General features: G+C 38.9%; 1 protein-coding gene across 4 annotated transcripts in view; it reads left to right on the plus strand.

Moving 5' to 3' along the window:
* TBC1D19 (TBC1 domain family member 19) overlaps window positions 1-8,951 on the plus strand; it is a 120,776-nt gene extending 111,825 nt beyond the window's left edge. For 3 of the 4 annotated variants that reach the window (XM_047798790.1, XM_047798792.1, XM_047798793.1), the window contains 3 exons: window positions 2,219-2,334; window positions 7,603-7,673; window positions 8,745-8,951. In XM_047798790.1, the coding sequence (XP_047654746.1) occupies window positions 2,219-2,334; window positions 7,603-7,673; window positions 8,745-8,819 (262 nt within the window). In that variant the 3' untranslated portion in view covers window positions 8,820-8,951. The remainder of the gene's footprint in view (window positions 1-2,218; window positions 2,335-7,602; window positions 7,674-8,744) is intronic. The other variant, XM_047798791.1, reaches the window with a different exon arrangement.
* Window positions 8,952-15,989: the final 7,038 nt, after the last annotated feature.

Below are 15,989 nucleotides of genomic sequence, written 5' to 3' on the forward strand. Positions count from 1 at the left end.
ACAACTTGTTGAGTGTATTCTTTTCTGTCCTTTTACTTTTAATATATTGATTATCAATGTCTTTACTATTCAGGTGGCTTTCTTGTCAAAAGTATAGTTGAGTCTTCCAGTGTAGCAGTTTGTCTTTTAATTGGTGTGTTTATTCCATTCGCATTTAATGTAATTGATATTACTGGATTAAAATAGTATCAATTGATATTATTTACTATCTTGATAGACTTTTTTGTTTGTTTTATGTGCTCTTTATTCTCTTTTTCCATTTTTTCTGCCTACTTTTGAATTGAATATTTTTATTCCATTTTGTCTCCAGTATTAGATTATTATTTATTTATCTCTTTTTAAAATTTTTTTTTTTTTTTTAGGGCCACACCCGTGTCATATGGAGGTTCCCAGGCTAGGGGTTGAATTGGAACTGTAGCCACTGGCCCACGCCACAGCCACAGCAACTCCAGATCCAAGCTGCATCTGCAACCTGCACCACAGGTCACAGCAATACCGGATCCTTAACCCACTGAGCAAGGCCAGGGATCAAACCTGTGTCCTCATGGATGCTAGTCAGATTCATTTCTACCGAGCCATGATATATCTTTTGATAGGTATCCATCTTAGTTCGGTCTGCTATTAACAAATTGCTATAAAGAGAACAACTGTCTAAGATCAGATTGCTAATATTGTCAAGTTCCAGTGAGAGCTTCTAGCTTGAAGACTGCTGACTTCTCATTGTATCCTCACATGATGGAGAGCAGAGAGGAAAAACAAGCTCTCTCATGACCCTTATGAAGGCACTAATCACATAAGGACCCACCTTCATAACTTTATCTAATCCTAATCAATTTATAAAGCCCATATCTCTTTCCTAATACCATCACATTAAGAGGTAGTTTCAACATATGAATTTAGGGGTGGGAGTGGGAACACAAACATTCAGTTTATGACAGTGCCCTACAGTTTATAATGTACATCTTTAATTAATCACATTCTACTTCCAAATAAACTCTAGGCCTGGAGGGCTTCACAGGCAAATTCTACCAAAAATTTTAGAAAGAAATAATATCAAGTCTTGTTTTTCTCTGGCTGCTATCAAAATCTTTGTCTTTAGTTCTCAGCACTTTGATCATAATGTATCTGGACATGGATTTCTTGGATTTACCCTGTTTGGGGTTTTCTAAGTGTCTTGAATTTGAGGCTTATTTCTTTTGCCATTTTTTTAACCATTTTTTCAACCATTAGTTCTTCAAATATTTTTTCTGCACTGCACTCATTCTCCTTTTCTTCTGGGATTCTGATGACACAAATATTAAAACTTTTGGTCTTATCCCACAGGCTCCTGAAGCTCTGTTCATTTTTTCAGTCCTCTTTATAGTTCAGAGTGGACATTTCTATTGATTTGTACTTAAATTCACTGCTTCTCTCATTGATTATTTCCATTTGGCTATTTGATCCATCCAGTAAATGTTGCTTTCTTTTTTATTGTTTTTGTTGTTTTTATATTTTTCAGTTCTAAAATTCCATTTGGTTCTTAATAAAATTCAGAGTTGTGCATTAATAAGAGCAAATTCTACTGTACATAAGTTATACCTCAATAAACTTTATTTATAAGAAACTGGTTCTGTGCTCTATATATTAGGGAGCAGGGAGACATGATGTGTGGTGGTGCTGTTCTAAGACAACACTCTGAGAGATGCAGTAAAATAAAACTAATTAAAGTTAATAATTTAGCTTTAAAAGTTAATGAATTCTTCAAATTTAAAATGTCCAGTGGCCAAAAGTTTTTTTGGCATCTATAAACAGATATACTGAAACTAACCAAAAAAGCTCGACTTATCAGTACTACTGCCCTATCTACTTTGTTATATTACAGTAGTTATCTAATATTGAGAATTTCAGAAACTTGGGAGTCCTTTTCATGGAATTTTTTTTTTTTAGGGCCACACCAACAGCATATGTGGGTTCCCAGGCAAGGGGTCACATCGGAGCTGTAGTCACTGGCATATGCCGCAGCCACAGCAACACCAGATCCAAGCGACATCTGTGACCTACACCACAGCTCATGGCAACGCCAGATCCTTAACCCACTGAGCGAGGCCAGGAATTGAACCCACCTCCCCATGGATACTAGTTGGGTTCATTACTGCTGAGCCACAAGGGGAACTCCTGATATTGCTTTTTGATGAGGAGAAATTCCATTGGTAAAATTTCTTTCTTTCTCCATATACAGACTTCGCATATCATTTAAATGGATGGTTCGAGCTTTCTCTGGATACTTAGCTACAGATCAACTCTTGCTTTTGTGGGATAGAATCCTAGGATACAACTCTCTGGAAATTCTTGCTGGTAAGAGTAAGTGCTTGTTTGTAAAACACATGCTGTTTCTATAGTAAAGGCCCTTTCCTTTCTAACATTCACCATGTATTTGGAATTTGAGTATACAGTTGTCTGTCGTTTCTAATTCATGAACATTTATTAAATTTATCTGATTTAGAAGACAGGCCCTCAGGAGTTCCCATTGTGGCTCAGCAGTAATGAATCCAACTAGTCTCCATGAGGAGGTGGGTTCAATTCCTGGCCTCATTCAGTGGGTTAAGGATCTGACATTGCCGTGAACTATGGTGTAGGTCGCAGATGTGGCTTAGATCCCACGTTGCTGTGGCTGTGGCATAAGCCAGCAGCTACAGCTCCAATTTGACTCCTAGCCTGTGAATTTCCATATGCCCTGGGTGTAGCCCTAAAAAAAAACCAAAAAAAAAACAAAAACAAAAACAAAGACAGGCCCTGAGGTTCTATGATCCAGATATGTCACCAGTTTAACCCTAGTCTGTCTTGGTGGTTTCCAGGAAAGTCTGTTTCCTCTCCCCTGTTCTTAGTCCAGCCAGGCTTATGGTATCAGCTCCCGTGAGTTGTGCAGCAGAGTGTAGGCAGACATCCATTCTTCCCTGGACTCCTCTTAGTGTTCTATTCCAGGCCCCTTCTCACCTGCTACGTAAATCCAAGCTGAGACTGAACTTCCCTGCAGAGTTGACATCTCATCTCTTCTGGACTTCAGTTTATATTGAATTCAGAATTTTTTTTTTTTTTTTTTTTTTTTTTTTGCTAACAGTCTCTAACTCCTGCCCTGGTGGCTAAGTTTGCCCGTTGAGATATTCTCTTAAGCCAAAAGGAATTCATCCTTTTTTTCAGGCAGCCACAAAATCCATCTCTCCCTAAGCAGTTCTTATAACAGATATAACAGAGGGCAACTGTATGGTAACACATAGGGCACAGATTTCTCATTCAGTTATTTTGCTTCTCCTTTGTAAAATAGATGCAGTTATTTTTCAGCATTGAAACTATCAGGAAATTGAGATAAGTATTACAGGGTTATCACAGGGACTGGGAGCAGAGAATTTGGCAGAGTGCTGCTTCCAACCATCTCCAGTTGTGTGATATTGAACAAAGTATCTAACACGTTTCAGTCTTTGGTTCTTTACCCAGTGATTGCATTGTGAAGGCACGTCTGTGAGCCATTTGGAAATAATGCTTAATCGAAGACTCTTTTCTTGCAAAAGAGTTTCTAGGTACCATGTCAACATATTTTTGAATGTCAAGAGGTCTAGAATAATTATGTGGCATTTTGAAAAGGAAATTAGAGTAATAATAAAGTGCCATGAAGATAAATGTTGTCCCTGGTACATTCAGAGATACTATTTACTGGTGTTTTTAACAGCTCCTAGTATTTCTGGCTCAATAATTTTAGAGTAATAGAATAATTTCTATCTCAATTGTTTTTAAAGTCCAGGCAAATGTGAGTTAGGGGAAAATGGTCTGCCATCACCTCTTTGGGCTGCGTGGCAGTGATAGATACAATCTAGAGATGGAAGGAATCCCACAGGTCATCAGGTATAACTTCTTTTAAATATTTCCGACAGGCAGTTCTCATCCTCTGAACATTCGGTGGTAGGTAATCCCTGTCTTACGAAGTAGCCCGTCTCATGTCTAGATGATATAACTTGTTAAAATGTACTACCACTAAGCCAGAGTCACCATCGTGTTTTTTCTACTCTCTCACCCACCCGCCTTTCCCCCACGTCTTCTATTTTCCGGGCTAAGTAGTCTTGGTTTTTTGCTACCATTTCTCAGGTAAAAGGACTTCAGATTTTCTACCAAGTAGCTCTTCTGGGTAGGTCAGAAATTTGAAGGGTGTTGTATGCCGCTTTTTGTATCATTTCAAAAAGATATACAGAGCATGTTAAAGAAACGGGTTCAGTGTAACCAAGTGCTTTCTAATAATTATGATTTTCCGAAAGTAGAATGAGCTTTTTAACTGTTACCTGCAGGGTTAAGAGGTTTTCTATCTATCATGAAAGAAATGTTGAATTGGAAGACCTTCAAGGCCTCTTCCAATTTAAATTCTCCCATTCTGTCGCTTATCACCTGTCAGCAAACTAACGTAAAAGAGAAATAAATGAATGTTGAAAGCTGCATTTGCTCTAAGCTAGGCACTCTGCTGTGACCTTAATACGTTAATAAAAAAAGTTATTGATGTATAGGTAGAAATGCATCCACACCATTACATCCATTCCCTTTCTCTGAGTGGTTTAAAAAAAAAAAAAATCCCAAGAGAAGAGCTATAGAATATCTAGAAATGGAATTAGACTGAGGCAGTTCCTACCATGGAATTCAGATAAAGAGCCACAGGGTAGGTAATTGCATATAGATGTAGGTGAATTCGTTTTGATTATTTTATACATGTTTTGATCTGAATATTGGGGACCACCTTTTTTGCCTACGTCAATTTACATAGTCTTTAGAAATGTTTTAGTAAATACTGACTGGTTTTGATTGCGAATTAACTAGGGCCTTTTGAAGAACAGTTTAAAGCACAGGTGTCTTAATGTTCACAACAGAGTTGCTTAAAGTCATGAGAACAGTCTAAAGGACCAGATGTAAATATGTGAGTTTCTTTTTTTCATATGAAGCATGTTTTTAGTTGAAAATATCCCAAAGCGTAGACCTTTTCTCCTTGGCAAAGAAACCTGCTCTGCGGAAGGGCTGGGCAAACCAAACATGAGCAAAAGGAAAGGAACTTCTGTGATGTGACACCAAGATAAATAAAGGTTATGAGCACATAAGCGTTGTGGATGCTGAAGTTAATTAGTGAACTGCGCTTTTATTCTCCCTCTTATCTACCTTTGGAAAAACTATTTCCCACCGTGTAGAACTCTTTCCTGCTACAGCAGAAAATTTGACCATCCTGTCCAGCTTTCACCAGCTCAGTGAAATTACACACAAAAAAGGAAAGAGGGACCACACCCCTTGCTTCTAAAATGTCTCTATTGTCATATATGATTCCAGATATGAGAAAACGATACAGAAGTTGCTGGTCCACAGAAATGGCTTTCTTTGATATTCTTGTGAAAATGGAAGCTCAGGGATGTTAAAGTACTTAAGTTTTTCTCCATTTCAATTAAAGAATAAATTCTTTGCCCCAGATCTCTTATATCCCTTGTTGCATATTAAATAATCCCAGCTGATTTGACTTTTCAAATTATTTTACCCTTACCATCTTTTTCTCCCAGCATTTTCCTAACTGGTTTTAATGCTTTTTTGCCAAACTGTCCACAGTCTGCTGTCCTGTCAAAAAATGCCTTTGCTCCCCAGTCACTGGTTCCACTCTGCCTCTATCTGGGGCAATTTAAGAGGCCTGGATCCTGACTTCTACTCCATAGGCACAGCCACCTGCTAGGTGGGTCAGAGCCCAGGACCACCAGGGTGTCATCCTTCAGGCCATCTCTAGGGACAGAAGAGAAGACAGTTCTTAGGAAAGCACACAGATTTCCGTGGTAGGAATGAGTCATCGTGCTTACCTTCAGTCTCAGGAATGTCATCACTTACTGTTTAAATGCTTGGCCTCTAGAGCCAGAGTTGAGTATTCACTCTACTATTTTCTACCTGTGTGACTCTATGTCATCCAAGCTCCCAGTGCTTCAGTTTCCATGTTAGTAAAATGGTACTTAACTCATAGAGTTGGTATGAGAAATAACTGCTGTTATCGTTATTCCCATAGTAAAAATGTATTTAAAATGTATTTGCATTAGCTATGCAATGTATGTAGGAATAGTCTTCCAAATAATTTTAAAGATTCCTCACCATTTATCACCTAAACTTCAAGGACTTGAGAGGTAGGGAATGAACTGCCCCCACTGGTAATGAAAAAAGGGGGAGGAGTCAAGCATCCTCTCCATACAGTACCGTCTCCTTATCAGCGTTTCCTAAACCTCTTAAATTGTTCATGGTGACTCATTCTCTTCCATGAGGCTTTATGGTGGATTATATAATAAGACGTAACACGGAGTTTCCTTCGTGGCTCAGTGGGAACAAATCTGACTAGTATCCATGAGGACGCAGGTTCGGTCCCTGGCCTTGCTCAGTGGGTTAAGGATCCAGTGTTTCCGTGAGCTGTGGTGTAGGTCTCAAACATGGCTCGGATCCTGCGTTGCTGTGGCTGTGGTGTAGGCCAGCGACTACAGCTGCAATTTGACCACTAGTCTGGGAACCTCTGTATGCCTCAGATGCAGCCCTAAAGAGACAAAAAAAAAAAAAAAGGAACGAATGTGAGCATTACTCTCTTTTCATTGCATGCAATTAATGCAAACAAAAATCCAGATATTTTCTACTTAATATATATTATTGACCTTTAAGATGTTCCATAATAGTTTAATTTGTTTGTTGGGCTTTTTTTCCTTCAAAGTTTCAACTTCTTTTTCCCGTAGGCAACATTAATGTAAATATCCAGATCAACCCACAGGAGCCCGCCCCACAGATATATCCGTTTATGACACTCTAAGAAAGTCAATGCTGAGTATAAAAATATAAATGTAACAAAATGGTATAAAAATATTTTTAAGAAAGACTTTATTGCCAAATTTTTATTAGGATATCTCTTTGATCTATTTGAAACATCATTTGATATATTTAAAAATTCAGTCCACATATAACTTTTCAGAAGCCTCTCCATTGCATCAGTAAGAAACACCTACATCAAAATAAATTTATGGGAGTTCCTGTCATGGCTCAATGGTTAAGGGATCCAACTAGGAACCATGGGGTTGTGGGTTTGATCCCTGGCCTCGCTCAGTGGGTTAAGGATCCGGCGTTGCCATGAGCTGTGGTGTAGGTCGAAGACGAGGCTTGGATCTGATGTTGCTGTGGCTCTGGTGTAGACCGGCAGCTACAGCTCCAATTAGACCCCTAGCCTGGGAACCTCCATATGCCATGGGAGCGGCCCTAAAAAAGACAAAACAGAACAAACAAATAAATAAATAAATTTACGACAGTGATTAGATCTTCCTGCCATTTAAAAACTGTCATAATTGAAGTTGTAGGTACAAAAGAAATGATTCATAAAATGACTTTTTTAAGACCGCTGAACTTCCCTTTTTTCCCTAAACTGTGCCACAGGCACTGTTCTCCATGGAAGACAATTCCCATTCCTTGCCAGACCTTAATTCGGAATGCAGTTTTCATCAGCAGTTCTGAGCTCTCATAGTGGGTTGTGGGCATAGCGGTAAATTTGTCAGGCTGATGAGTAGGCCAGCAGTTGAAATAGTGTGCATTCTTTTCCAGTCCTGGCAGCTGCTGTGTTTGCTTTCCGAGCAGTGAACCTGATGGAGGTGACATCACTGGCTGCAGCTGAAGTAAGGATAAGTTTCACTCAGATGGGCTGGAAATAGGTCCTGAGAGGTTGCCAGGCTTGGGCACTTTAGTCTCAGATGCGTACTTGTACACATTACTTGGAGCCTAATTTTTTTTTTTACTTAGGTAAAACTTGTAAGTTTTGAGCTAAGTAATAGTAGGTATTCAGAATTCCTCAACTACATGGAAACAGTGTTGCTTGGGAAGGAGTCATAAAGATGATAATAGATAGGAAACCCCCCTACCCGTTATGGGAAACAGGTACCTCATCATTTTAGTAGAAACTATTGGGGCTTATGTTGCATGTTCTTATCATTGTTCACATCCATGTGTTACACTCATAGAACAAAGCCAAGCCAGTTGAAAGAATTAAAGAGCATGTGTTTGAATGATTTAGTAAAGATACCTGGGATCCATGGGCTTTTTGGTTATTTTTCGTTGTGAGTTGATTATTTAAAGCTGATTTTTTTCGGTCGTATATATAGCTTATACCTGAAAACATGGTTCAGTTAAACAGTGGTTTATTTACAATGTTACTCTTTGTTATATCTCATAGAAATGTAAATTTTATCCTTAAAATAGCTACCTGTGTTCTTTATTTAAAGAGAGGAGGATGTTTATGCATCTTGCAACTGAATAGATATTAGTTCCATCTCAAAATGATTTCCTGAAGTCAGTTACTCCTTACACCAGTATAACGGGACTAGGATTCATAATGTACATTTATTTATAGAAGCAAGTTGAAACGTTAGACCTCTTATAAACTCATGCTACCTTGTATATTTGAAAAAGGCTCAAGGCTAAAGTCCAGGTTATTTTCTACTGCACTTTTGAGTGTTTTGCTCATGATCTAACATTAAGATGTTCAAAAAAGAGAAGGAAGGTTGTAGCTTCCAAACAGAGATCTGGAACAAATCTGAGGCATTTAGAGTGTGTTGATGTCAGAACTACATTGTAATAGTGTTTCTGTGCCTTATTTCATAGGCGTCACTTGGCTGATCAGAATACCGATACTAATAATTCCTTTTTTTTTCTTTTTCTTTTTTGTTTTGTTTTGTTTTGTTTTGTTTCAGGCAGTTCTTGCTGACCTTTCTACTTTAAAAGTTATGCCTCTTCTTCAGATTTTCCTGTTTGCTACTGTCACCTGATCTTCTTCAAGGTCACTGACAATACATCTAGTTTTCATTAGAAAGTAATCATGAACTATGCAAACTCTGCATAAAACCAAAATTAAACTTTGCATATAAGCCAATAAAGATCATGTTCCTTCCTCAGTCAAACTTCAGTAGTTTTTCACTTTTTGAAACAGTAACTCTGTGCACACCACGTATTGCACTGCATGCTGCTGATTTTCAAGACAGAAGCAACAGACATAACTTCTGCCAAATTGAGCATACTATATAGATCATCCTGGCTTGTGAAAGGCATGTGACAATGTTTGCAGTAAGAGCTAAAGATACTGTAATGAACTTGAAGAGGTAATGTAGCCTCTGGGACATTCTCCTAAGTCAGTTTGTAAATGTATCTCTAGATGATGAATCGTTTTGTCTGGTTCTCCACTCAGAGCCAGGGGTGGGGTAGGTCATGGGAAGACTTGAAGAAGATAATACTTTTAAGTAGGAATTCAAATGTACTTTAGTTGTTTTTTAACAACTTTTCTCTCATGGAGATCGTCTAGATCCCTCTCCACTTTATTTCTCCCTTAAAGGTCTCTATTAAGGAAGGTCAAATGCAATAGTCTCCACCTGACAGTGTTTTATTCATCACTTTCGGAAAAAAGAAAATTATGGACTGATCCCTTCAAACTTCTCAACCTTCCATCTCATGGTTGGAAGACTTGACGCTGCTGAGGTCTGTTGCCAGATTCTCTCACTTTGAAAGCACACAAAGAGGACACTCAAAGAGTCGCTGAAGGGAATGAAAAATCAAAAGCATATCCACCTTTACTGAAGCTAGGTTTAACAAATTACTTCTAGGGCAGAGCAGCTTAGAGAGACCAGAAGTAGGTACCATACAGTTATTCGTTCCAACACCTAAGATATTACACAAGGCATCAGTCTTATTTTGGTCCTTATTATAAGTGAAGGATCTTATTTTATATTACTTCTTAAATACCTAACATTTTTGTAATATGGAATGATGGAATGTCAGAAAAAGAAAGTCCAAAAATCATTCTCTTTCCATTTTAGACCCAAATTCAAGATGCTGATCGTTAAAAAAAAAAACAAAACACTCTGAATCAATAGATTGATGGTCTTACTGAATGCCGAAAACTGAAGTGTTTTATCCAAATGTATTTCCCATGTATTTTATTTTGGAAAATATATTTTAGGACATGTGTAACAAGACTTCTGGTATGATGGAATTTGATATAACTACTAGTTATGAATTTGAAAAGCTATATGAATGCCTTTATTCATCAGGTACTTGTTGACTTATTGAGGACTAAATAATCATTTATTCAGTGACTGATTTCTTAATAAACTCCATTTTGTTGCTTTTGAAGGGATATTGTTATAATCATATGCTCTGCCACTCTGTGTATCAAGATGCACATTCATCACGGGGATGAGCACACACCTGCGACTGTTTCGTCCTTGCTTCCCTGTTAGGAAGAGACAGTTTTCAAGGACTGAGGTCAAATATGTACAAATCCATCCATCTTTGGCTTTTTTCTTTAAGGGAATGTTCATAAGCCCTTTTAAAAGCAGCAGTGTATTAGTCTCGTAGGGAAAACATTCGATTGGAGAGTTCTTTTCTTAATTTTAAGTCCCTAGATATTTAATCCCTCTTATCTGTAATTTGGGTGAGGGAGGTGGGGGAGAGGACAGGCAGCAGAAGATTCTTGCATTTGCTCTGTTTACCTTACAGGGTTGAGCAAGACCAAATGAGAAAATATATTTGAGAGTGTTTTTTTTTTTTTTAAGGCGACAAAGCACCAAGCGACTGTGAAGAGGTTGTCAGTAATTAATTTTAAATATGACTTCTTAATGTCAAGTGGTAGAAGATAGTATTTGAAGAATGCCCAACCTCGTTAGCATTTACATGACTTTATTTGATGATTGGAGAGTTTATATCCCTAAAAAATGACTGGACATGGCAGAGCAGATCCTCTCATCTGGCGTGGGTGCATCTGAGTCCCAGAGCCACGCGTGGTGGGCTGCCAGACACTCTGCTGCCGTCACAAACCCCTCTCAGCCACGTGCTGCTCTTGGCTGCTTGCTCGCGTGATGCGTGGAGGAAGTCAAGCTGCCTTGCCCCCTCCGTCTCCAACTGCACTCCTCACGCCGCTTCTCCCGGCGCCTTCCTCCAGCCTTCTCCACCGCCACGCCTCCCAGCAGCCTCGCACAGGCTCTGCCCCGGATCACAAGGATCCGGGTGACCGGTGACCAATTATTCTTCCTGAGGCCTTCTCACGGATGGTGAAATGGCCTAATGGACAAATCATATTTGGCTCTTCTGGATTTCAGTTTACCCATTAATATAATATGCATGGGCGTATATGACGGAAGAGTTTATTGAACAGTCCCCTTGATCAGAATGTTTTGGTAGTGCAGGCTTGTGGCTAACTGAAATTTCCAGCCTGTCTTAACTGCATGGCACCCCCTTACCTTCACCGCATACTGGCTCTGCCAATTTCATAGGAAAAAGACTGCTAGGCTTGAACTCCCCCAGCCCTCCAACCTCACAGCTTAGCTTTCTTCCCTTCTACTTAGCTCCTTCCTTGTCTCAGGAAGTGTCTGTCTGTTCCTACAGCTCTTTCAGTACAGGTCAAGTCTATCACTTACATACTTGAAAATTAAACAATACTGTACTGCTTAAAGGAGAAAGTCCAGGCTCTGTAGCAGAGCAGGGGGGATTTGCCATGGCTCCATCTCTGCATTTCTGTGCTCCCGCGCTCATCAGTTATTCCTGTCCTTCAGCCTCCCCAGATTCCATGCTGCTGCTCAGCCAGCGGTGGCCGTGTACTTTATCTCTCCATTTTTCAAGGCCCCACTAAAAAACTCGCCTCTATTGTGTATATGCCCTGGAGCCGATAAATTAGAATTAATTCCATGCTTCTCTCTGTTCTCATAAAACTGCTCATTTTCCAATACGGTGCTTAGAATCTTGAGTGACGGGTTTTTGTATGTGTATTTCGTCTGTCACGTCACTTTATTCTGACGTCAGTTTTCACTGACTATCCCAGGAATGAAAGAAGAGATGAATGAATGAAGATGAAAGAAAAAATTTATCCCTGCGAGTTTGTAGCGCCTGACTTGTTCTAAACTATGTTAGAATCTGTTTTTCTTAAAACTTGGTTCCTCCTCGGTATCTCTAGTCTCCCTTCCTCTACGAAGGTGCTCATGTTCGTTCGGAGACCTCCCCCCATCCCCACCCCTGCCCCACGTGTCTTGGATGAGGCTGACCCCCACCTCCTGAGTCCCAGCCAAGCCACTGTTCTGAACCATCCTTCTGGCCACAGGGATTTTCAGGATCCGTGTAGCATCCAAGGCTGTGCAAAATCAATGAGACTCGATTAAGAGGCTTTGATTTAATTTGCAGGGAAGCTGGGTATGAAAAAGAGAGGCTATAGGGCCTGGAGCTGCTGCAGCCTAGGAATGGAAAGCGTGTGAAGCTGCTCCGGTGACCTTGTTAATCCCCCTGTCATGCTCCACCAGTCTCACCCTGGACTGTTTTGTTACGTGAGCCAAGATTCCCTTTGCAGCAGAAAGGATGCTAATGGAAGGTATAGTTATTTTACCTTTTAGGTGATCCTCTACAACATGGCTATTTGGTACAAGACCCCTATCTACACGCTGGTTAAACTAGAGAAGTCTTTTTTTTTTCAGTCAAGACACATCATGACCTTACAAGTATGAATTCCATGTCCTAGACCCACTAAGCTCCCTGCGGTACCTTAAACACACAAGCCTGTCTCTCTCTCTTTTGGCCCTTTACCCATACAGTGCCCTCCATTCGGGGTGCCTTCTTATCTCTCTTTACCCAACTCTTACTTGTACCTCAAAACCCAACTCAGGTTTTGCATCGTCAGGGAAGACTGCTTCTCCTATGAATTCTCCTTTTACCCTAAATATACATAAGCAATATCATCATCAAATGTTAACTTGTCCTTCTCTTCCACTAGACTGATTCCTTAAGGACCAAAAAAAAAAAAAAAAAAGGTTTCTTTTTCACCTTTATATCTCTAGAACCTGGCATAGTGCTTGTCCCGTAGTGGGCTTTTGTAAGTGCTTATTAAAAGAGCAAATGAAGTCGTCTACTCTAACTCACTCATTTTACTGATGAGGAAAATTGCTCAGTTCAGGGTAATAACTTGCTTTTTCAGTGTCACCCAGCTGTTTTACCTACTACGTTGATTGATGAAGTTGCCTGTGGAAGTTCAAAAAAGAAGAATATTTTGAGCGAAAAAAAATGGAAATGCTTAGCTCTGTCAAGTGTTTTCATTTAAATCAACTTCATTAGGATATAATTTATGTAAAAAAAAGTGTATGTGTTTTAATTATACAGTTCTATAAAGTTTGACAAATGTATAATCCACATCACCTCCACGGCAACCATCACCTGAAACAACTCTCTTTATGCTCCTTCCCTTTTGATCTTAAATACATTCACCCCAAACAACCATTGATCTGCTCTGTCCCTAAACATTAGATCAGTCTTTTCTAGAGTTTCATGGAAATGGAATCATACGTACGTTCTCTTTTATGTCTGACTTCTTTTGCTCAGCATGATGTTTGGAGACTCATCCATGTTGAGTGATTAGTTTTCCATTTCGTTTTTATTACTTGACAGTGTTTCATCGTTTCTTTACCAGTCATTGTTAATGGGCGTCCATGTTGTTGTCGTGTCGGCTGTATTATGGTTACAGCTCCTATAAACATTTGTGTGCAAGCCCGCATGTGGAATAGCTTCATTTCTTTGGGGTAAATGCCTAGGAGTGGCCTCGCTGAGTCATATGTAAACACAAATTTAACTTTCTACGAAAACTCTAACTCTTCTCTGAAGTAGCTCTACGATTTTACATTTCCACTAGCAGTGAACGAGAGTTCCAGTGGCTCCAAATCTCACCAACTCTTGGTATCATTGTGTTAGTCACACAATAGGTGGTTTTAATTTGCATTTCCCTAATTACTAATGATGTTGAGAATCTTTTTTATGTTTATATGCTATTTATACATATTCTTTTGTAACGTGTCCAAATCTTTTGCTCATTTTTAATCAGTTACTTGATGGCGTGAGAATTATTTATTCTGGTTACGCTTCTGGTTTGTAAAATTTTCTCTCAGTTTGTGGCTTGTCTCTTAATTTTCTTAGCTATCTTATAAAAAGCAGAAGTTTTAATTTTGTCGAATCAGTTTTTTATGGTTCATAGTTTTTGCCTCATATGTAAGAAATCTTTGTATAACTCAAGGTCACAAAATGTTTTTTCCTATGTTCGTTTCTAGAAACTTTATAGTTTTAGCTTTTACATTTAGACCTTTTTGTTTTGTTAGTTAATTTTTGTGTGTGGCACAAATTGTGTTGGGGGGGTCACAGTTTCCACATGGATATACAATTGTTCCAGTCGAATTTGCTAAAAAAAAAAACAAAAACAAACTATCCTTTCCCTTTTACGTGAGCCCCTCAGTATAAAATCAATTGATCATCTATTTGTGGGCTCATTTTTGGACTCTCTGTTCTCTTCCATGGATTTACGTCTGTACTTATTCCTGTACCACACTGTCTCGATCTTTGTAGTTTTAGAGTAAATCTTGAAATCAAGTGGTGTAAGTTCTCTTAATTTCATTCACCTGTCTCACAACTGTTTTGGCTATTTTAAGTTCTTTGCATTTCTAAATAACTCTTAAAATCAGCTTTTCCGTTTGTACCAAAAAAAAAAAAAAAAGCTGGTGGAATTTTTATTTTTATTGACATAGCATTAAATCTTTAGGGAAGTGTGCGGACAATTGCTATCTTAACAACGTTGAGTCTACCAGTCCGTGACTGTGGACTGTATCTTCGTGTTCTTTAGGTCCCATTTAATTTCACTCAGCAATATTTTGTAGTTCTCCATGTAGAGTTTTTGAACATATTCTGTTAAAATCATCCCTTTTTATTTCACTTCCTATGCTATTGTAAACAGCATTTTTTGTTTCAATTTCCAATGGTTTGTTAATACATAAAAATACAATTGCTTTTTTATATTGATCTTGTATCCTGAGATCCTGCTAAGCTTACTACTTCTAGTATCTCTTTTTATAGCTGCCCTAGGATTTTCTACATACATGCCATCTCTAAATAAAGCCACTTTTACATGTTTTTCAAATTCGTACGCCTTTCATTTCTTTTTCTTCCTTTTTTCATTGATTGGAACCTGCAATAGAATATAGAAGTGCTGCGACTCACCTAATTTTAAATTAAATGCACGTCTTTCTTGAATAAGTGCAACAAATATTTTAAGTATATATGTCAATTTACTACTTTGGCCAATTTAGGTATAAAACAGTGGGAGGAAAGCAAACAGATTCAGAATGAGGTGGGGAGACATGTCCATACACGGTGAAGATAACTTTGCCAAGTTTTATGTTGCCGATGATCCAAATGACTTCTTCAGATTATTCTTAAGCAGTTGGCCTCAGGCATTATCAGTGTCTTTATTAGGTTAATTAGGTGATTTTTTTTTTCTATTACTTCAACTGTTCTTTAAAACGTTTTTCTGGCATTCCTGTTGTGGCTCAGTGGTTAACAAACCTGACTAGCGTCCATGAGGATGTGGGTTCCATTCCTGGCCTCGCTCAATGGGTTAAGGATCTGGTGCTTCCATGAGCTGTGGTGTAGGTCAAAGATGCGGCTCGGATCCAGCGTGGCTGTGGCTGTGGCCTAGGCCAGCAGCTGTAGCTCCGATTGAACCTCTAGCCTGGGAACCTCTATGTGCCACAGCTGCGGCCCTAAAATGACCAAAAAAAAATTTTTTTTCTTAGATATGTCTTGTGCACATATTTACTCAACAAACATTAAATGCTTATTCTGAACAACGTACTATTCTGGGCACTCAATGTTTATACATATTTGTATTTTGCTTATTCAGAAGAGACATTACTTCTTATGGGACTAGAGTACTAACACCTGTTTTTCAAAGTAATGGTGCCATCCCTCCTATTGTAGGAAGGATATTGGTCCCTTAAAGATTTTCAGGTTCCAGTCCCAGAATCCTGTGACTGTGCTACCTTACATGACAAAAGGCACTTTGCTCATGTAAGGAAATTAAGGAATTTGAGATGGATCGTCAAGTGCACCCAGTACAATGACGTGGTCTTTGTAAAGGAAAGAGGGAG

This window comes from Phacochoerus africanus, chromosome 10 (genome assembly GCF_016906955.1).
Source record: "Phacochoerus africanus isolate WHEZ1 chromosome 10, ROS_Pafr_v1, whole genome shotgun sequence".
NCBI classification, from domain to species: Eukaryota; Metazoa; Chordata; class Mammalia; order Artiodactyla; family Suidae; genus Phacochoerus; species Phacochoerus africanus.